This window comes from Balaenoptera physalus, assembly GCF_965194825.1.
Source record: "Balaenoptera physalus genome assembly, chromosome: 14".
NCBI classification, from domain to species: Eukaryota; Metazoa; Chordata; class Mammalia; order Artiodactyla; family Balaenopteridae; genus Balaenoptera; species Balaenoptera physalus.
This window is the reverse complement of record NC_138893.1, coordinates 22,853,462-22,873,347: the sequence shown is the minus strand read 5'-3', so window position 1 is coordinate 22,873,347 and position 19,886 is coordinate 22,853,462. Positions and strand designations below refer to the sequence as shown.

General features: G+C 62.3%; 1 protein-coding gene across 12 annotated transcripts in view; it reads left to right on the top strand.

The window, feature by feature from the left end:
• KNDC1 (kinase non-catalytic C-lobe domain containing 1) overlaps positions 1-19,886 on the top strand; it is a 57,207-nt gene that overhangs the window by 30,398 nt on the left and 6,923 nt on the right. For 4 of the 12 annotated variants that reach the window (XM_082423052.1, XM_082423053.1, XM_082423054.1 and 1 more), the window contains exons 10-27: positions 1,940-2,098; positions 2,656-2,733; positions 3,316-3,409; positions 4,528-4,690; positions 4,760-5,469; positions 5,730-5,874; positions 6,283-6,383; positions 7,134-7,486; positions 11,435-11,464; positions 14,679-14,772; positions 14,842-14,903; positions 15,124-15,344; positions 16,928-17,041; positions 17,692-17,839; positions 17,913-18,092; positions 18,605-18,811; positions 19,232-19,314; positions 19,694-19,844. In XM_082423052.1, coding sequence (XP_082279178.1) covers positions 1,940-2,098; positions 2,656-2,733; positions 3,316-3,409; positions 4,528-4,690; positions 4,760-5,469; positions 5,730-5,874; positions 6,283-6,383; positions 7,134-7,486; positions 11,435-11,464; positions 14,679-14,772; positions 14,842-14,903; positions 15,124-15,344; positions 16,928-17,041; positions 17,692-17,839; positions 17,913-18,092; positions 18,605-18,811; positions 19,232-19,314; positions 19,694-19,844 — 3,093 coding nt within the window. Of the gene's footprint in view, positions 1-1,939; positions 2,099-2,655; positions 2,734-3,315; positions 3,410-4,527; positions 4,691-4,759; positions 5,470-5,729; positions 5,875-6,282; positions 6,384-7,133; positions 7,487-11,434; positions 11,465-14,678; positions 14,773-14,841; positions 14,940-15,123; positions 15,345-16,927; positions 17,042-17,691; positions 17,840-17,912; positions 18,093-18,604; positions 18,812-19,231; positions 19,315-19,693; positions 19,845-19,886 lie in introns of those variants that run through there. The other 8 variants (XM_082423046.1, XM_082423050.1, XM_082423057.1 and 5 more) reach the window with 5 other exon arrangements.

Here is a 19,886-nt window from a genome sequence, read left to right as displayed (position 1 = left end):
AAGAGAATGAGAAGACAAGCCACAGATGGGAGAACTATTTGCAAAACACATATCTGATAAAGGACTTGTATCCCAAATATGCCAAAAGCTCTTAGAAGTGAAGAGTAAGAAAACAAATAACCCAATTAAAAAGTGGGCAAAAGATCTGAACAGACACCTCACCAAAGAAGGTATCAGATGGCAAATAAGCACGTGAAAGGTATTCCATTTCATGTGGCATTCGGGAAATGCAAATTAAAACCATGAGCTACCACTACACACTTACTAGAAAGGCTAAAATCCAAAACACTGACAATACCAAATGCTAGCGAGGATGTGGAGCGACAGGAACCCTCATCCGCTGCTGAGGGGGATGCAAGATGGTGCAGCCCTTAGGAAGACAGTTTGCTGGTTTCCTGCAAAACTAAACATGCAACGACCATACAACCCAGAAATTGCACACATAAGACATTCTTCCTAGAGAAATGAAACTTATGTTCACACAAAGTCCTGGACACGAATGTTTATGGCAATTCTATTTGCAGTAGCTACAACCTGGAAACAGCTCAGATGTCTTTCAGTGGGTGGCATGTCCACACCGCAGAGCAGCAGTGGGAGGCACGGAGTGTTGATGAGACGACCACCGCATGCTGGGGCCGCGAGAAAAAGGCAGCCCCAGAAGGTTGCCTATCGTGTGATTCCATTTATATGAAATGATGAAATTAAGAAATGGAGAACAGATGAGTAGTTGCCAGCGACTAAGTTGGGAGGGGACAGGCCGGATCCTGGTGATGGAAATGTCCTGCATCTCCCAGCGTCCACGCCAGGGAGCAGGTTGTGATGCCACACTACAGCCTTGTAAGACATCACTGTGGTGGGGAGCTGGGTGAAAGGTACGTGGGGTCCCTCTGGATTATTTCCTACAACTGTATGTGAATGTACAATTATCTCAAAGTAAAAAGCTTAATTTTTTTAAAGGTTGATAAATACTCAAAACTAAGAATTTCCTAATGATTTGCTATAGTTGACTGTTATCTGTGCTCTTGGGCGGGAGCCCTATAGGAAGGGGGCCCCCCCATCTCTCCCCCTCCCCGGGTCACTGGCACCACCTTGGCAGCTTGGAGCTGGCCGTGCGGGAGTCTTCACACCGTGGAAATCAGCAAATGCTGAACTCAAGGCTTGATTTGTTGTTTTGTCAATTGACTAGACTTGACGTAATGGAGGAAACATGAACAACACAATTAAACTGAAAAGTGTGTCAGGTCTGTACAAAAGCTCTGGGAAATACTCCTTTGAGGATTCAGCCACTGTTACCTGACTCAGCACAGATGTCAGCTGTGTCTCTGGTTTCACTTTCTTTCACTTTTCGAGAGAAACAAAGGTATCAGCCACGTGTACGTCGGAACCACGTGTTGGTCACAGGTCGGTTGCAGATACAGGAGTAGGGTAAAAATCGGGGAAAGCATTCGGGGAGAAGCCATTGACTCCATGGAACGTACAGGGAAGAGCATCGCCCTTTTCGTGATTATTTTCAAGTGCATGCGACACATCCTTTTTATCAGCAAATTTTAGAATAAACCTCTTTGTGTACCAAGAGGCCTGGGTTTTTGTTCAGAGAGCCTGTCCTTAGCCATTTAGCAGCACAGCACGGTTTCTGGGGGACTCCTGGCCTCAGGCTCCCTGAGGTGCCACCTTCACCCTCGTGGAGAGAGAACTGGGAAGGTCCAGCCGGGGCCCCAGGTCATCCTGGTCACACTGAGACTTAAAGGCCTGTGGGTACTTGTTAACCATGCAGATTCCCAGGCCAGGCCCCCAGGTTCCGGCTCAGGGTCTGCGGTGGGGCCTCCAGGTTCTGCAGAACCTCCCAGCCCTGGGGGATGGTGCCCGGGTGCGCCCCTGGCGGGGCCCGAACGGGGGCAGGTCTGCTGAGCCAGCCGGCCGTCCCCCCTCCTCCACCCAGGCGTCTGTGTACTGCGTGGCCGCGGTCCTGTGGACAGCAGCCAAGTTCAGCGTCCCCCGAGACCACAAGCTGGCCCTGCCACGCAGGCTCAAGACCCTCCTCCTGCACATGGCCAGACGCAGCGCCCAGGAGCGGCCATCCGCGGCCGAGGCCATCGAGGTAACTGCGCTGTGGGGGACCCCAGCTCAAGGTCCAGGGCCCGGGACACGGGTTCTTGTTTCTGGGGCAGGTCAGTGCTGTTGGACGGGGAAGGACATGGCTTCATTTGTGGACGGGCGGCGGGGGGTCTCTGCTGCTCAGCGCCGGCCTTCCCCCCAGACGGTCCTGTGTCTCCGGTGCATCCACCGGCCGGAGAGTGGCTGAGGATGTCCTGGACCCGAGCGCTGACCCCTGACCCCCTGCAGCACGTCCCCCACATGCCCGACTTGCCCGCACTCCTCCGAGGGTCCCCCAGGCTGGTCAGGGGCAGCCCCGTCTTTCCGTGGCCTCCCAGCTCAGGACAGCCAGGAAGGACAGCTAGAGACTCTGAATTTCATCCCAGGCCCCCGAGGCTGGGGTGCACGTGGCTCTCCCCAAGAAGGGGGGCCGTGGGGTCCTCCTGGAGAGAAGCCCCCGGGCCGCCCAGCTGCCACCGCACACTCCAACGGGCTCTGCTGAGGGAGTGAAGCGGGCCGGCGCCCCAGGCGTGCTGGACGCTGGCCCGTTCTTGCTTTCAGACCTGCAGCGGTTACCTCCTGCACAGAGGCATGGACAGCAGAAAGATCCTAGCCCACCTGAGGGCATCGACCTGCACGGTAAGCTGGGCACCATGGAAACCCCGCAGGCCCTTTATCCGCCCCTGGGGCCGCGGAGGTGAGGCCCCTCGCTCTTCCCTGTTTACTGAATAGATGCGTGGAGACTCTAGGGCGGAAGGCAAATCACTCTTCATCCTCCTGACGTAACTTTCCTTGGCTCGTTCCACCGTGAACGAGCTCACAGAGCAGCCCCTCCCGCAGGCCCACACCCTGGTCTCTGTTGACCCCTGGCAGGTGTGGGCGGGGGCGCACCCTGGGGGTCCCGCAGAGGGACCCGCAGCGCCTGTCGGCGTCCTGCCGTGCTGACCGGCCGGGGCCCCGTCGGGCAGTGACAGGGTCCCTTGGATGTAGACGGGAGCACACGGCAACTTTGGGGAGTGTGGGTTCTGGCGGTCTTCCCACGCCCCGGAAACCCACCGGAACCCTGCTGCACTGGGAAGCCCTGCGCCCCAGGGCCTCCCGCTCCAGAGAAACAGGCCTGCGTGTCAGCACAGGTGGGGGGCTCGCGCCACGGGGGTCTCTCTGCACCCCCGGGGCCTTGCGCCCGTCCCGACCGGGAGCTGTCGTGTCCTTCTGCCCCAGGTTTGCCAGGAGGAAGAGACCATTGGTCTGCAAAACGCGTTCTCGGTGGTTGAACTGAGCCCCGGCACAGCAGCTGCGCCCAGGCCCGGCTCAGGTGGGCCCCGGGACCGGCCCGTCCCCACCGCCCCTGCCCTGCAGGCCCCTCGCCCCGCACTGCCCCCCCGCTGCCGTCACCCCAGAGGCTGCCTCCGGGAATCCAGCCCCGAGTGGACGCCACCACTGGACGTGGCCGGGCCCGCAGGCAGTGTGCCCGCAGCTGGCCCCCAGCCGCCCTGCTCTGGGCTCCCGCCGGCCCCTCTGGCCCCGGCCTCTCAGGCCTCGCTCGGGCCACCCTCCCGTCTCACCAGCAGCCAGAGCAGGCGACTCGCCTCCACTCCCGCGCCCCACAGATGACCCAGCTCTTGTCTTGCCCTGTCTGCGCCTCAGTGGCACCCACCCGCCCCCTGCTGCCTACGAAGACCCTTCCCCACAGGCCTGTCCAAGCCTCCGGTCTGTGGCTGGGTCTTCTGGCCTTTTCCATCACTCCAGCCCCCCACCGAGCACCGCACCCCCTCCCTCCCTGCTCGGGGCAGCCCTGGACTCCAGGCCCCTCCCTCAGGCCTCTCCCTGGAGTCTCCCTTCCTCCCAGAGCCCCTGAGGCTTCCTGGGCCCTTCAAGTCAGCACCCCACTAAGACCAGCACCCACCAAAGCCGGCACCACTACTAAAGCCAGTACCCACTAAGGCCTGCACCCCACTAAGGCCTGCACCCACTAAGACCAGTACCCACTAAGGCTGGTACCCACTAAGACCTGTACCCACTAAGACCGGTACCCACTAAGGCCGACACCCAGTAAGACCAGTACCCGCTAAGGCCAGCACCCACTAAGGTCGGCTCCCACTAAGGCCGGTACCCACTAAGACCCGTACCCACTAAGACCGGTACCCACTAAGGCTGACACCCACTAAGACCAGTACCCGCTAAGGCCAGCACCCACTAAGGTCGGCTCCCACTAAGGCCAGTACCCACTAAGACCAATACCCACTAAGGCCAGTACACAACTAAGGCCGGCACCTGCTAAGACGAATACCCGCTAAGGCCAGCACCCATTAAGGCCAGTACACAACTAAGGCCGGCACCCGCTAAGACCAGTACCCGCTAAGGCCAGCACCCACTAGGGCCGGCACCCACTAGGGCCAGCACCCACCCTGCTCACCCCATGTTTGTCTCCAGGCTTCATGCAGATCAGCAGTGACAGCAGGCTGGTGGCCATGCAGGGGCCAGTGCCCGGTCAACCCTCCTGCCTCCAAGGGGCCACGTTGCTGCCAGAGGCGTTCTCCTCCCCGGCCACTCACTTCAGGCCCATCGTCCTCGCTGCCAATGCCAGTGTCGCCAGGTGAGTGTCCCCACCCAGGGGCTGGCGGGCTGCCGGGCCCCCTGAACTCTCTCTCCTCTCTGCTCGCAGGGACACGCTCGCCCTGACCTCGGGGCCGGCTGAGAGGCCTGAGGAGAGGAGAGGCCGGCTGGCTGGGGAGGGTGATGGGAAGCGGGCTCCCGAGGCCCATGGAGCGGCCACCGGCCTGAAGATGCCCAGCCAGCCAGCACCCGGTTCCCCAGAGCCCCCCAGAGAGTCAGCGCCGAGAGACTCAGCCCAGGGCTGCCCCAGCCCCCCAGCCCCTGCCCCGGCCAGCCCTCTGGAAGGGGCTTCACTGGTGATGCCCAAATCTCCGGCCCCGGCCCCGCCCATGACAACACAGATGCCACCCCCGGAGCGAGGGCCGAAGGAACCCATCCCAACTGCAGCTGCTTGTGGAGGCCTCGGGCCCCGCCCCCCCGGGCCCACCACAGCCCCCCACAGTCCTTGCCACCCAGCCAAGCCGCCCAGGAGCAGGGCCACCCATGGCCCAGGCCAGGAACCCGAGGGCCCCCCGTCAGCCACAGGGAGTCCCGACGGCCCTGGGGGAGCCCCTGTCAGGGAGTGGGGTGACCGGGCCCCAGAAGGTCACCCGGAGTGGCCGTGCCCAGCGGACCACAAGCTCTGTCCGTCCAGCGTGGACGCCTCGCCCCTCCCACAGGGGACAGCCTGCCCATCGCTGCAGGAGGCCACACGCCTCATCCAGGAAGAGTTTGCCTTTGACGGCTACCTGGACCACGGCCTGGAGGCTCTGATCATGGGTACCACGGGGCCACGGGGGCCCAAGGACCAGGGACAGGCCCGGGGGGAGCCGTGCGCTGGGGGAGGTCACCACAGGAGGGCCCGCCACCCTTCCGTCTCTGCACAAAGGGCAGACCCCCAGGGGCCGGCCAGCAGAGGAAGCCAGCTGCACCCTGCCCCCCCGCTGTGCTCTCCGCCCCCGCCAGCTCCCGGGACCAGGGGAACCCAGAAAAGCGCTCGTACATTTTAACTCACCCCCGTGGTTTTTTTGCAAACTCAGGGGAGTATATTTACGCCTTGAAAGACCTCACCTATGCCACTTTCTGTGGGGCCATATCGGAGAAGTTCTGTGACCTCTACTGGGGGGAGAGGTTGCTGCAGAGTCTTTTCAGAGTGGTGAACGGGAGGACGTCGCCCTCCGAGAAGTGAGAGCCCCTCCTCGTGGCCTCCCCACCCCCGCCGTGCCCCGAGGGCCCTCCTCCTGCCCCCGCGGCCCGCTCATCGCCCTCCCCAGAGTGGCCGCCTGCAGGGCCCCTCTTTCCCGGCCCCGAGGCCCACTCTGCTTCCAAAGCTCTCCCTTCAGGCGAGCGCTCCTCTTGGCAGGAAGGGGGCTTGTGGGGTCACATCACTGGGGGAGCCATCGAAGGACCCCAAGAGGCGGACGCCCAGAAAGTCCTCTGCTAAAGGGCCCGCGTCTGTGACGTCTGTGGCCTGTGGCCAGGCCGTCCTGGAGGTCTGGGGGGCCTCAGTCCCCGACACCCCCGCTTCGCTCCCAGGGGAAGCCTGAGGGAGGGTCCCGGGGGTGCCTGCAGTGTCCTCCGTTCTGATGGCAGCACTTCCGAGGAGGCTGGGTCACAGCCCGAGGGCGGCGGTGGGACCAGCGCTCCGAGCACCTGCTCACCGTCCGGCAAAAGGCCCTCACATCTCGGAGCGGGTGAGACAGAGGGCTGTGGCTTGAGACCCTCCACAGCTGGATCTTCTCCACCCTTGGGGCCAGGTTACCCTGTGTCTCTCCAGGGTCCCAAGGGCAGGGCCCGTCCTCCTCTGGGGGGTCTGTACTGCGAAGGGGGGCATTCTCCCCAGGCCACCAGGTGGGCAGCAAGGGCAGGGGCTGGGGCCAGCAGCTTGGTGATGGGGGGTTCTGCATCTTTCTTGGAAACGTGCCATTTAAAGACCCTGAGGCGTATCTTCCTAGATCCATAGCCAGGACTCCCTGATAACTAAAATCTTTGTAATTTCCCCAAATCCGATCTGAGTGGGACATGGCTTTGGGGACCGTGTCCTTTAGATTGTGTGACTACAGTCACACACAGGACGGCAGTGAGAGCCCCCCGTACCGTGTGCACGCTTGGGAAGTTGGAAAGCAAAATGGAGAGGCCCAGAGAGCAGCTTATGACCAGCTGGGACCCTTGGTTCCTGGGGGACTCTCTGCTTTGTCTGTTTACGGACAGTTCAAAGGTCCCTCGGGTCTCTGCCACAACTCTGCCCTGCATGGCAGCCCATCTGGGAGGGGACCGAGGGACCCCGACCCTGAGGACCCTTCGCGGCTCCTCTAGAGCAGAGGTCCGAGGGGGCTCCTGCCCCCTACTCGGGACCTGTCGCCTCTCTGTAATCAGGGGCGGATTCTCCCCCCGGGAACCCCACGTTGCCGCGTGTGACCCGCCCCCCCCCTTCCTCTGTCCAGGGAAGGAGAAGCCGGGCGTGGACTCAGACGAGCTCTCACGGAGCAACTTTGAGGTGGGGTTTCGGCCTCAGAAGTCGGTGAAAGCTGGGAGAGAGCAGCAGCCCCAGGCAGGAGAGGCCCGGCAGCAGGGCGGGGGCCTGGCTGGGGGCTCTGAGGCAGCGGCCCCGCTAGCCCGGCCCCTGGAGGGCGGCCCGTCCGTGAGCGCAGGCCCAGGAGGCTTGCAGAGCTGCAGCCCCGGCTGGTGCAGCGCCTTCTACGAGGCCGACTGCTTCAGCGCCGACGTGCACCGCTACGTGAAGGAGCTGGCGAGGCAGAAGGCCGCCGGGTGCGCCGCCGCCAACGCCCAGGGCCCGGTGAGTCCTGGGCTCCTGTCCGCCGCTGGAGGGGAGGGTTCTCGGCCCCAGGGCGCCGTGGGCGTGAGGCCGGGTTCACGCTGGAGCTCCCGGGCTCCTCGGGGGACAGAAGGGCCCCCGTGTCTCCCACCCCTGGTGCCGTCGGTCCCCAGCAGCCGCCACGCTGGTCTGGGCCCCTCCCTGCGTGTCCGCCCAGGGGGGCTGTGCTCATCTGCATGTGTCCCCCACATCTGGGAAAGGAAATGGCTTTTCTCTCTTTCGGCTCTTGGCCACCAGGGGACGTTTGGCAGGAGGTTACCTCACCCTGGGGACCACAGTCGGGTTTGGGCATCAAGGTCAGCCCTCAGGCAGCATCACGAGATGAAAAGCAGCACAGAAGCGCCTGGCCCGTGGCGGTCAGCTCGGGGCAGGCCCCAGGGGGCGTCTCTGGTGGGCAGCGCACTCTGCGTGCCGCCCCGGCTCAGGGGCAGCCTGGGCTCTTCCCGGCTCAGCAGGGCGAGGGGACGCCCTAGGCTGGAGAGTGTCCAGGCCTGGCCAGCCCGTGCGGCATCCAGGTTGGGGAAGCCCGATGTCTCTGTGTCAGAGCCCAGAGCTGTGACCAGGAGAGGGTGGCCCCCGGCCCGCATACCGACCCATGAGCCCCGGCCTCCTTCCTCCCACTCCAGTGCCCTTTCTTTGTTGTGCGTTTGTGCACAGCGCAGCTCACTCGGAGGTACTAAGTGTCCCGGTCCCCGTCCCCAGCAGCGAGTGCCAGCGCGGCGGGGCGCCACTGCTCCGCCCGCTGTCACAGAAGAGGAGGCTGGGGAGGCGGGGGTGGGGGGCAGTTAAGGGACTCGCAGGCTGACGAGAGGCCAGAGTGCAGCATCAGTGATGGGGCAGCGCTCACGACAACCCCAAAACGAGCGCAGGCCTCGCAAGCGAGTACGGAGCAGGTCCTCCCACATGGAGCCACTCTGACACTGAAGGGTCACGAGGAGCCTGGGGTCTCGGCCGGCAGGAAGGGGCCCGTGGACACAGCGTTTGCTGTGAGGTGGTTACAAGAGGCGGTGGAGAACCCAGTGTGCACCCATAGAGCTCCTAGTCGTCAGCTGAGAGGGCCTGGAAGCAGTGAGCACACCTAGTGCCCGCTTCTTGGTTTCTAATGCCATTCTCAGTCGAAGGAGCCAGGGCTCCTTGGAGAAATGGCTGATCTTGGGACCGGGACAAAAAAGAATAGGAGCTGGGAGCATCTCTGGTGCCCGAAAGTAAGGAAATGATCAAGAAGACAATGAAGAGGGTGTGTCAGAGGTCACAGGAACCAGCTGGAGCGGTGGGAGCTATAAAGGAAGTAACGCAGCATTGGGCTCTGACCCAGAGTGCGGAATATCCGCGCATCCATACTGACACAGACGGCTGAACTAAACAGGGAGAGATGGCCCTTTTTACAGAGAGAAAATCCCATCTAAAAATTCATACGGGATCCCAAGTGGACCCCAACAGCCAAAATAATAGTGAAAAGGAACAAAGCTGGAGGATTCACACTTCTGATTTCAAAACTTACTGCAAAGCTACTGTAACCAAAGCAGTGTGGGACAGGCACAGAGACAGACGTATAGACCAATGAAATAGAATAGAGAGCCCAGGAATAAACTATCACACATATAAGGGTGCCGTGACCGTTCAACAAGGAAGGACAGTCTTTTCAATAAATGAAGCTGGGAAAGCCGGATAAGCCATGCAAAAAACCGAACCAGGACCTGTACCTTACACCATATACAAAAATTAACTAGAAAACTAAAGACCCAAACATGAGAGCTAAAACTATAAAACTCTTAGAAGAAAACATAAGGGAAAGCTTCATGACGGATTTAGCAATACTTTCTTGGATATGATGCCAAAAGCACAGGCAACAAAAGTAAAAAACAAATTGGACTTCAAAGTTAAAACCTTTTGTGCATCAAAGGACACCATCAACAGAGTGAAAAGGCAACCTATGGAATGGAAGAAAATATTTGTAAACCATCTATCTGATAAGAGGTTAATATCAAGAATATTTGAAGAACTGATGAACTCAACAATAACAAAACAAACAACTTGATTAAAACACGAGTGAAGGACTTGAATAGATTTGTACAAAGAAAATATACGAATGGCCAAAAAGCACATGAAAAGATGCTCAATGCCATTGGTCATCAGGGAAAAGCAAATCAGAACCACAATGAGCTACCACTTTACACCCATTAGGATGGCTATTAATAAAAGATTTTTTTTAAAAGCAGAAAACAATAGCCATCGGTGAGGATGTGGAGAAATCAGAATCTTTGTGCACGTTGGTGGGAACGTAAAATAGTGCAGCCACTGTGGGAAACAGTTTGGCAATGCCTCAAAAAATTTAAACATAGAATTCCCACATAAGCCAGCAGTTCAGCGTCTGAATATACACCCAAAAGAATTGAAAGCAGGGACTCAAATAGATATTTGTGCACCTGGTTCATAGCAGCGTTATTCACAACAGCCAAAAGGTGGAAACACCCCAAGTGTGCATGAATGGAAGAATGGATTAGCAACACGCAGTCTATCCACACAAAGGATATTATTCAGCCTTAAAGCAGAAGGAAATTCTGGCACTTGCTGCAACATCAACAAACCTTAAGGACATTATTCTAAGGGAAATAAGCCAGTTCAAAAAGACAAATACTATATGATTCCACTTATAGGAGGTCCCTGGAATAGTCAAAGTCGACAAGACAGGAAACAGAATGGTGGTTACCAGGGTCTGGGGAGCTGGTGCTTAACGGGGACAGAGTTTCAGTTTGGGAAGATGAAAAACGTCCGGAGATGGTGGTGGTGATGGCTGCACAACGGTGTGAATGAATGTACCTAATGCCACTGAGCTGCACAATGAGAAATGGTTAAAATGGTAAATTTTATGTTATGTATATTTTGTCACGATTAAGAAATTTAAAAATAAAAAAATTTTGAATGAGTCGGGGAAAAAAAGTAGGGAGGGGTGAGCACTGGGGACTTGAGGGTTGAAACGAACTTGCAGACGTCACTGTAGTTGAATCTAAATAGAGAAGGGACTCTGGGGGTCCCTGATCCCTGCTGGGCTTCCTGCGCCCGCCACCCCTCAACTCCAAGCCCAGGTGTCCACAGCGTCCCACCAGCAGCACTGTGGTGTCACCCTGACCTCAGCTGGACCACAGGACGGGACCCCTGCTGACCAGGGCTGGCGAGTGGCAGGGCTGGGAGCCCACGTCCCCCGGGAGCAGCTGCCAGCCCCAGGGAGGACGGGGCCCCTTCAGAGGCAGCTCCACACGGACTTGCCCACAGCCTCCTCTCGACAGTGCTGGGCAGGGTGGGGGGGCTGGTCCCCGTGTGTCCTCTGAAGGCACGGGTCACGTCCTCTGACATCACAGGTCGCCCTCTGACATCACAGGTCATGTCCTCTGACATCAAAAGTTACATCCTCTGGCGTCACAGGTCACAACCTCTGATGTCACAGGTCACGCTCGCGGGCAGCATCACGTCCTCGTGGACCCCTGTGGGCAGGCAGCCCCGTCGTCAGCCTGTGTCGTGTTCAGGGCCCTGGAGGGTGGTGCCAGTGGGTCCACTGTGCAGGTGCCTGGTTAGGGCCGAGGGGCCTGTCCTCGATCCCATGCTGTCCTGGAGTGGCTGCTCCCTGGAGGGAGACATGCCCACGGGTGAGCCCCGGGTGCCCCCCTGCATCGCACGTCGCTGGTCCTTGAAGGTGGATGCTGAGACCAACCCAGGTCCCAGATCTGCTGGGCCAGCACCCGTTCTTAGTTGCTCGTGATCCCGTGGTTGGGACGAGGCTCCCACACGGGGTCCCACCGTCGCTCTGCGGGCGGCTCACGTTGGGGACAATCCTCGGGGTGAGGTGGGCTGGGAAACGCCGGAGGCTGACCAGTGACCATGTTTCTCCCTTTCTCCTGCTCACCTGGGAAGGCGTGTCTCCTGGAACCTGAGTACATGCAGGTGAGTGCCCTGTGCCCTCCTCTGCCTCGCGGGCGGGCTGGGCGACCCCGGCCACAGTGCCACACTCTCTTTGAGACCCGCTGTGTCTCTTTCAAACAGGGGCCTCAGGAAAACACAAAAGGCATAAAACAGCTAGTGGACATGTTTCACATTTGCTGCCCAAAAAGAGTGCGCATACAGCAGGCCAGGCGCTGGGGTGGGCGGGGCCGCTGGAGGGCAAGCGGGCGGCTCCTCCCATCGCTGACCACGCGGCAGCGTCTCTCCACCCGGCGCCGCCGTGGGGGTGGGCGCAGCCGTGGCCCTGGCCGTGATTTCGTGTGTCCAGCACTGCGGGCATCCCCCAGGCGAAGGGAGCCAGCCTGAGCACCTGCTCAGCTTGCAGCCAACACAGGCTTTGCTCCCAGCGTTTAGGTGGATGGCACTGATTTCGGTTCATCCCTCCTTTCTCTTTGTCTCTGATGTCTGGTCTTCCAACTTCCTTCTGGCTATTGTTTTATTTGTTCACTTCTTCATATGTGTCCACCTCAGGGCCACGTAAGTCCAGTAGCCGCTGGGCCTCAGATCATCCTCATTTATCTGTCCAGTGAACTGATGCTCTTTTAATTCTCTGAGAACCACCCTCAGTCGGGCTAGGCCGGGAGGAAATACCTAAACTCAGCTGATCCTGAGTGTTTCCTTTAGACCCGCCAGTCTGACTCAGCCTGGGGGCCGCGCTTGCCTGTGCGCCTGCCGGGCTGTGGCCACGCGGGTGACAACAGTTCACACCAACCGCCCTGTGAATCTTGGTTCGTGTAGATTTATCCTTAAAATCAGTCAAAACGGTCCTTTTCTAAGAGTCAGTCTGCAGTTCAGTGATGAGAGAAGTGCTGCTGACAGACTTCACGCTTTATAAGCCAAGGTGATGGAGGCACTGACGGCGGCCCCCGCCATGCCCGCGAGCCCCTGCTGGGGAGTTTTCTCAAGTCAGCATCTGGGCAGCGGCCCGAGGGTGAAGGGCTGGACCTGAGCTGTGCCCTGAAACGCAGGCCGGGGTCCCCGCCACCGTCCTCGGGAAGCCAGGGCCACCACGAAGCAGGCATGGGGGAGGGGGTGCCGTGCAGACCCTTGGGCCTCGGCGAGACAATGCCGGGCAGCAGGGGCCGATGGCACGGGGCCACCTCGCCTACCGCTGAGCCTCAACCGGCACCATCCAAAAGGACGTGCTCCACGATGGGACGTTCCAGAGCGCTTGAGGTGTGGCCCACTGAGCGCTTGAGGTGTGGCCCACGTGGCGGAGGAATTAGCTTTTCATTTAACACTTGAACCACCGTGATGCCCTCCTGCCCCATCTTCCCCCCACTCCCACTCCCACGACCATGCCTGGGGCCGGCCAGCTGTCACATGGGGACTGGATGGGACTCAGGCTGTGTGACGAGCCCGAGCTCTCCTCCGAGGCACGTCCAGGAAAGTGACATCTCGCCAGCTGTGGGGCAGCTCCTGACGACCTCCAGCAGGGCCTCCCGCCGTGAGACGTCCACCCCACAGGCTGCACACGGCTGAGCTGGAGGAGGAGCCAGAGGTCTTGAGGGACCTGGTTTAACAGCTGAGATTCCGCAGAGGGACGAGGTGTTGTGCTCAGGCCGCGGCACCTCCCCCGCCCCAGGCACGGCCCCTGCTCCCCAGCTGCCCCGGCCCGGAGGTCCCACCCACCGTGGGGCTGTCTACGACCGTCGTTAAAACACTAGCACGTGGAAAATGACAGCCACGTGAACCACCAGTTTTCAGTGAAACCACCAGATAGAAGGGATTCGGGTGTTTAAAGAAAAGTGCCACCTGCACTTTTTATTCCACAGAACTGTTCAGAAATAGATGCTCTCGACAAAGCTAAGTCCATTGCTGTAGGACGATGAGACGGGGGAACATTGTCTGGACTGGATGTGGTCAGACTCCCCACAGTGAATGCCCACGTGCTGGGCTGTCAGGGTAGAGCTCCTGCAAGTACGGCCGACTCAGGCCCTGGGGGCCACCTTGACACTCTTGTTAACAGCAAGTGGTTTCCCCAGGGGTCTGAGCGGTGCCCTGGCCTCTGCCCCCAGCCCAGCCCCTCTCTGTGGCCTGTCCTCACAGTCCCAGCGGAAGACCCACCAGAACCCAAGGGCCAGCTCACAGGGACCCCCAAGCCTTCCCAGAGCCCACTCCTGCCCCAGAATCATGGGCTCCCTCCCCCCCTTGAAGGGGGCAGTCCGGCCCCCAGGGCTTCCCTCCCCCCTTGTGAGAACAGAACATGCAGATCCTGCAGGAAGGGGCTGGAACCCGTCGTGGTGCTGGGCACACGAAGCAGAACTGGGGGGCCCTCGGCTCCCCTGCAGCCTGCGAGTCTTGGTCTCGCTTCCCTCGTGGAGACCTGGCCTGGCTGAAGCCCCCGCTGTCTTTGGGTTTCTGGACGGAAGCACCAAGTGGGCAGCGGGGGCTCAAGGGGGCCTACACGGTGGGCTCGGGGGTGGGACAGTCTTGACGGGTCAAATGGGGTCTGCGACGCTGGGCGTGTCCAAACCTCATGTTCAAAGCAGGGTGGCCGAGCGCATGGGGGGCTCAGGAGGCCCCCTGGCCCACAGGGGGGAGGCTCGGGCTGCACCGCAACGGGGGTCCTGAGGGGCAGAGGCCAAGCGCAGGGTGGGGGCCTCAGGGGGTGTGCCTGGGGCCACAGAGAGGCCTCTCGGGACCACACTGCCCGTGAAGACAGCCACCGCCTGCTGCGTGGACCTGCCCTGAACACCCCACCGGAGGCCAGTCCCCAGGACCAGAGAAAGCACAGGAGGCGTGCACCCAGGTCCCCCCGGCCCCCAGCAGTGGGCGTGCTGCCTGGATATCCCACTGGAAGGCAGGCCCTCTGTGGCCCGGACCCACCGGCAGCAGACGTGCCCCACCCCGCTCTGCCCACCTTTCCTCCTGGGCGGCTGGTGGGAGCAGGCCACCTGGGGGCGGTAGGAGAGGCTGACGCTCACCGCTGCCTCACACATTTGGCCTCGTTTTTTAAGCGAGTCCATCACATCTGTTTCTTTCCAGTTAGTTTACTGAGACATTTGCTAACCCGTCTGGATGTCCTGTTCCATTGACCAGACGCGGACGTCCCTTCTCTCGCCCGAAGGCCAGCCTCGGGGTCCTGCGTGCAAACCTGCTTCCCCTGAACTGCCGAGGGGTGGGCGCCTGGGGCTCACGGCTCTTTCCTCTCCAGGAGCTGGAGCAGCAGCTCATGATAGAGAAGAGAAACTTCCGGAAAACCCTCAAGTTCTACCAGAAGCTCTTACAGAAGGAGAAGCGGAACAAAGGTAGCCTTGCTGGACGTGGGCCGGGGCCGGGGTTGGGGGTCGCTTTGGGCTGACTCTGCCCGCCCTCAGGCTCCGAGGTGAAGACCATGCTGTCCAAACTGAAAGGGCAGCTGGAAGAGATGCGGTCCAAGGTGCAGTTCCTCGGGCTGGTCAAGAAGTACCTGCAGGCAAGGCCCCCGCTCCCCCGCCTCCAGAGGCCTGGCGCCCGCAGGGCTCCTCCTGCTAAAACCTTGGAAATCGCTCCCTGTGAAAACATACCCACCCCCGAGAGGCCACCCCCTCCCCACCCCCGGGTCAGGGACGGGGTGACCCGGCAGCAGGTCAACCCGACAGTGGAGACTCGCGCCGCAGGTCATGTACGCGGAGCGGTGGGGCCTGGAGCCCTGCGCCCTGCCCGTGCTCGTGAACATCGCGGCCGCCCACTGCGACACGCTGGACTTCAGCCCCCTGGATGAGTCCTCTTCCCTCATCTTCTACAACGCCAGCAAGCACCCGCGAGACGGCCGGCAGAGGAAGGCCCGCGTCCTGCAGGCCGGCACGCCGCTGGGGCTCATGGCCTACCTCTACTCCAGGTGCAGCGGGGAGGAAGGGTGTCTTTGTGCCCCCCAGGCTTTCGGAGACAGAAGCAGAGAGGAAACAAATAGGCCCCGCGGTGGGGGGGCAGGGGGTGAAAGAGGTGGGAACTCTCGCCTGCCCTCATCTGAGACGGGTTTGCACTTTTTATTTAGAAAGTTCCCTTTAAGTTGCCTTGTGTTGGCTCCCACTGGCCTCCAGGTCCTTGGCTGAGTGGCCTCAGAGCCACGGGCCCTGCTGGACCCGCACCTGTGGACCCGGGCTTCTCGGTCAGGTGTGCAGGGGGCGCTTTGAAGGAGAGCCCAGGAATGCGGCCGCTGTGACTAACAGCCCGGCGGGCTTCTGAATCTGAACGCAGCCGGGAGCCTCAGGGGCACCTGGACCCCATCCACTTTCCTAAGTCAGACACCCCATAATTAACGTTGGGCTCCCCGGGGCTGTGGTGAGGTTGGCCCCAGCCAGATCTCTGCAGCATTTCTGGGCATCAGCGGGGCATAGGCTCGCGGGATCCCCTAATAATGCAGGTGCGCGGGCTCACCTACCGCGGGAAGGGCCAGGCTCCTCCGTCCAGGGTCACAGGGGCCCCCGGGCCACACCCGACCCTGCCATCCCTCCGTCCGCCCCACCGGCTCCACCTGGCTCTCAGGCACAGGGCAGCCCCCTCCCGGGCCCCATCAGGGTTGGGGACAGACCTCCTCCCAGACGAGGGTGGAGGCCTCACCCCAGTGTTGACTTTTAGGGACTCATGACACCACTTCGGAGCCCCTGGGGTCTTCTTTGGGCTGGAGGCTGTGGTGACCCCAGACTGCTGGCTCTTGGCAGCCAGTGGGGAGCAGGGGCCCTCCCGGGGCAGCTGCCTCTCCCCGCTCCCCGGCCCGTTCCCCCGAGGTGGGCTGACTGGGGCTCCTGCTGGCGGGGCTCCAGGCTGCCCTCAGACTCGGGCCTCCTCTGCAACGTGGGACGTCACACGCCGCCACAGGCACTGTGCTTTCCAGGAGACGTGCGCGCGCATGCGTGCCGGTATCACGGGGCGTGCTGTGTGTCCTGTGTGACACAGCATCTCCGAGGGGGCACGGGCTTATCTCTGCAGACCCCGCGGGTGTCCCCTCTGCGGGGTGCTGAACCCGGGCTGCCTAGTCCCCGGCCTGAGCCAGGCAGCAACGTCCCGGGCAGAGGCTCCCTCATTCCTGGACCCCCACCTCTTTCTCGCTCCCCTGGCTCCCTGGGGCACCCCGAGGTGGGGGACCCTCCCCGAGGGGCGAGGACCCTCGCGCCCTCAGCTGCCTGTTTCCTAACACAGTGATTTCCGGCTGGGGCTGGGCCACTGCTCTGGCTCAGCTTTCTGAATCGTTTCTAAAAGAAGACACAGTGAGGGCCTTAAAAACGGACGTTACAGAAGTCCTCAGACCCACAACATTCAGGAATTTCTAACGTGATCAGTGTTCCCCCCACTTATTTCTGACTGGCGCTCCTGCTGGCCTCCCTCCTGGCGAGGGGCTCAGGCGCACACGCGCCCACCCCGGGACCGCGGGGCTGGGGGCGCCGGGCCACGTGCTAGCGGCTGACTGCCCCCTCCCCGCAGCGACGCCTTCCTGGAAGGCTACGTGCAGCAGTTCCTGTACACCTTCCGGTACTTCTGCAGCCCCCACGACTTCCTGCACTTCCTGCTGGACCGTATCAGCAGCACCTTGTCCAGGTACCCGCCGACCCTGACAAGGACGAGGCCAGAGCCGCCGGGAAGGCCCAGGCGAGGGCAGAGGAGGGGAGCGGGGGCCGCCGCTGCCCGTGGTGGGGGGAGGAGGAGGGGGAGGCGGAGGGTGGGGGCTGGGACAGGTGGGAAGACGGTGAGCGCCAGGCCCCCCCCCGTGGGCTGGGGGAGGGCAGCTGGGGGGCAGGGAGGGTCCCGCGGGCCTCAGCCGGCAGGTGGGGTCAACAAGGTAAGGGGAAGGGGTGGTGGGCAGTGCTGGACGCGCTCTGGCCCTCTGAGCTGGCCTGTCCTCGCCCCCCAGACTCCGCACAAGCCCAGGCCGGGAGCCCCGGGAGAGGAGGGACTCACGGGAGACCCCAGCCCCCTGCTTCCCCACACGCAGAGCCAGGCTCCCGCCCTGCCTCTCGGGACGCCTTCCAGCCTCTGGGTGCCGGCTGTGAGGGTGGCAGGGGCACCAGGTTGGGGGTGGGGGGGGGGGCGCCGCTGCCCCACCCCCGTCACCAGGTGGGCGGGCTCGGTGGGGCTGAAGTGCCGTGAAGACAGAGCTGTGCACAGACCCCACGCACCCGCTGGCTTGGGTGTGACACCAGGCGGGCGCAGGGGGGACCTGCGTGGCTCAGGCCTCCATCTGCCCCCAGGGCCCACCAGGATCCCACCTCCACCTCCTCCAAGATCTACAGGCGCAGCTTCTGCCTCCTGCAGGCCTGGCTGGAGGACTGCTACGCCGTGGACTTCAGGAGGGACGCCAGGCTCCTGGGGAGGCTCCAGGACTACCTCGCCTCCCAGGTGAGGGCGCAACTCGGGGAGCGGGGCCACCGCCCCTCTGGGGCAGCGGGCGACCCCGCGTGCTTCTGCCCAGATCCTGCCCCTGGACGGCTCCGCAGAGCCCCTGCTGGGCCTCCTGGAGGTGGGCACCGAGCGGCGGGCTGAGGGCGCCCCGCGCAGTACAGACCTGCAGGACCCCAAGGACACGGAGGACGCCGCCAGGCCCCTCAACGCCCTGTGGAAGAGGCTCTCGGAGGACGGCGTCTCCCGGAAGGTGCGGCCTTTCCCGGGGAGCCGGCGTGGGGACGCCGCCTATGCAGGCACACACACGCACACGCTTGTGCTCATGTGCACACACACGTGTGCCCTGGTACACACGCACACGGACAGGCACACGTGCACAAATGTGCACGCGCCCCCCGTGTTGCCGGTCCTGGGCACCAGGCCTCTGGGCCTGGCACTTCCTGCCCCCTGGCCCTGGACAAGGACAGCAGAGGGCCGGCCAGGGGCTCAGAACACCCCGCCTCCCTGACTCTGGGGCCAAGGCAGGGCCGGGAAATGGCCCGGGACGGGAGCAGGGTTGAGGGGACCTCACCGTGATACGTGCAGACAGCCCCATACACGAAATGACCAGGACAGGCGTCCTCGAGCCAGCGTGGCCACGGGCGGGAGGGATTTGCCCTGTGGCTCTAGCTGAGCCAGGCTGCGAGGTCCTGGGCCTGGGCCCTCCCCACCCCACCCTAACCTGGAGGGGACCCTCCGGGGCTTGGCCTTCCTGCCCTGCAGAGCTTCCCCTGGCGGCTGTCCCGGGGCAACGGGCTGGCGCTGCCCCACCACAAGGGGCGCCAGTACAGCATCGCATCCGCCCTGCCCAAGCCTTGCTTCTTCGAGGACTTCTACGGCCCCTACGCCAGGGCCGGCGAGAAGGGGCCCTACTTCCTGACCGAGTACAGCACCCACCAGCTCTTCAGCCAGCTGACGCTGTTGCAGCAGGTGAGGGCAGGGGCTGACGCTGCGGCAGCGGGTAAGGGGGTGGGCGCTGAAAGCCCTCAGCAAGAGGGCGCCAGGTGCACAGGCCCCACGAGGTCCCACAGGGCGCACACCCCCCCCCCCCCCCCGCCGCGTGCTGGAGTGCGCCCTGCCCTGCGGGCCAGGCGGGGGGCCGTGTGTGCTAGGCCCTCCCTCCTGGAACTGGGCCCCCAGGCCCCAGGTGCCCCTTCCCAGGACCCCCGGCATCCTGGGCCCCCATTACTTGGCAGGTGACAGCAGGGGCAGGGACCCAGCGACCCCTTCCCCCCGCCACTGTTGTCTGGGTGGACGTGCAGAGTTCCTGGGGGCCCAGCCCTGTGACTGCAGATGCCCCCCCACCCCAGCCCTGGTGCTGCCTGACCTCTGCGTCCTTGTCCCCGGCAGGAGTTGTTTCAAAAGTGCCACCCCGTCCACTTCTTAAACTCTCGGGCCCTGGGCGTCACGGACAAAAGTGTGGCCATCCCCAAGTGAGTGTCCGGTGTGGGTGTCAGAGAAGCCTGGGATGCGGGGTTGGCCAGAGGGTCTTGGGGCCTCACCCACGTGTCTCCTGTACACTCCCAGCGGAAGGGCAATGCCCGTGGTGCTCAGCTGGACCGCCACCTCGCAGGGCCGGTCCCGCCAGCCCCCTGGGCCCTGAGCGCCACCCCGGGTCCTGAGCACCACCCCCCGGGCCCTGAGTGCCACCCCCCGGGCCCTGAGCGCCACCCCAGGCCCTGAGCGCCACCCCCCAGGCCCTGAGCGCCACCCCACGGGCCCTGAGCGCCACCCTGGGTCCTGAGCGCCACCCCCCGGGTCCTGAGCGCCACCCCGGGTCCTGGCTGGGACGTGCGCCCGCGTCTCTTGCAGAGCCAGCTCCTCCGAGTCTCTGTCGGCCAAGACCTGCAGCTTATTTTTGCCCAGTTACGTCCAGGACAAGTACCTGTTACAGCTTTTAAGAAGCGCAGACGACGTCAGCACCTGGGTGGCCGCCGAAATCGTGACCAGCCACACCTCCAAGGTCGGTGCCCTCAGCTCTGGCCCCAGCGCAGAGTCGGGGCTA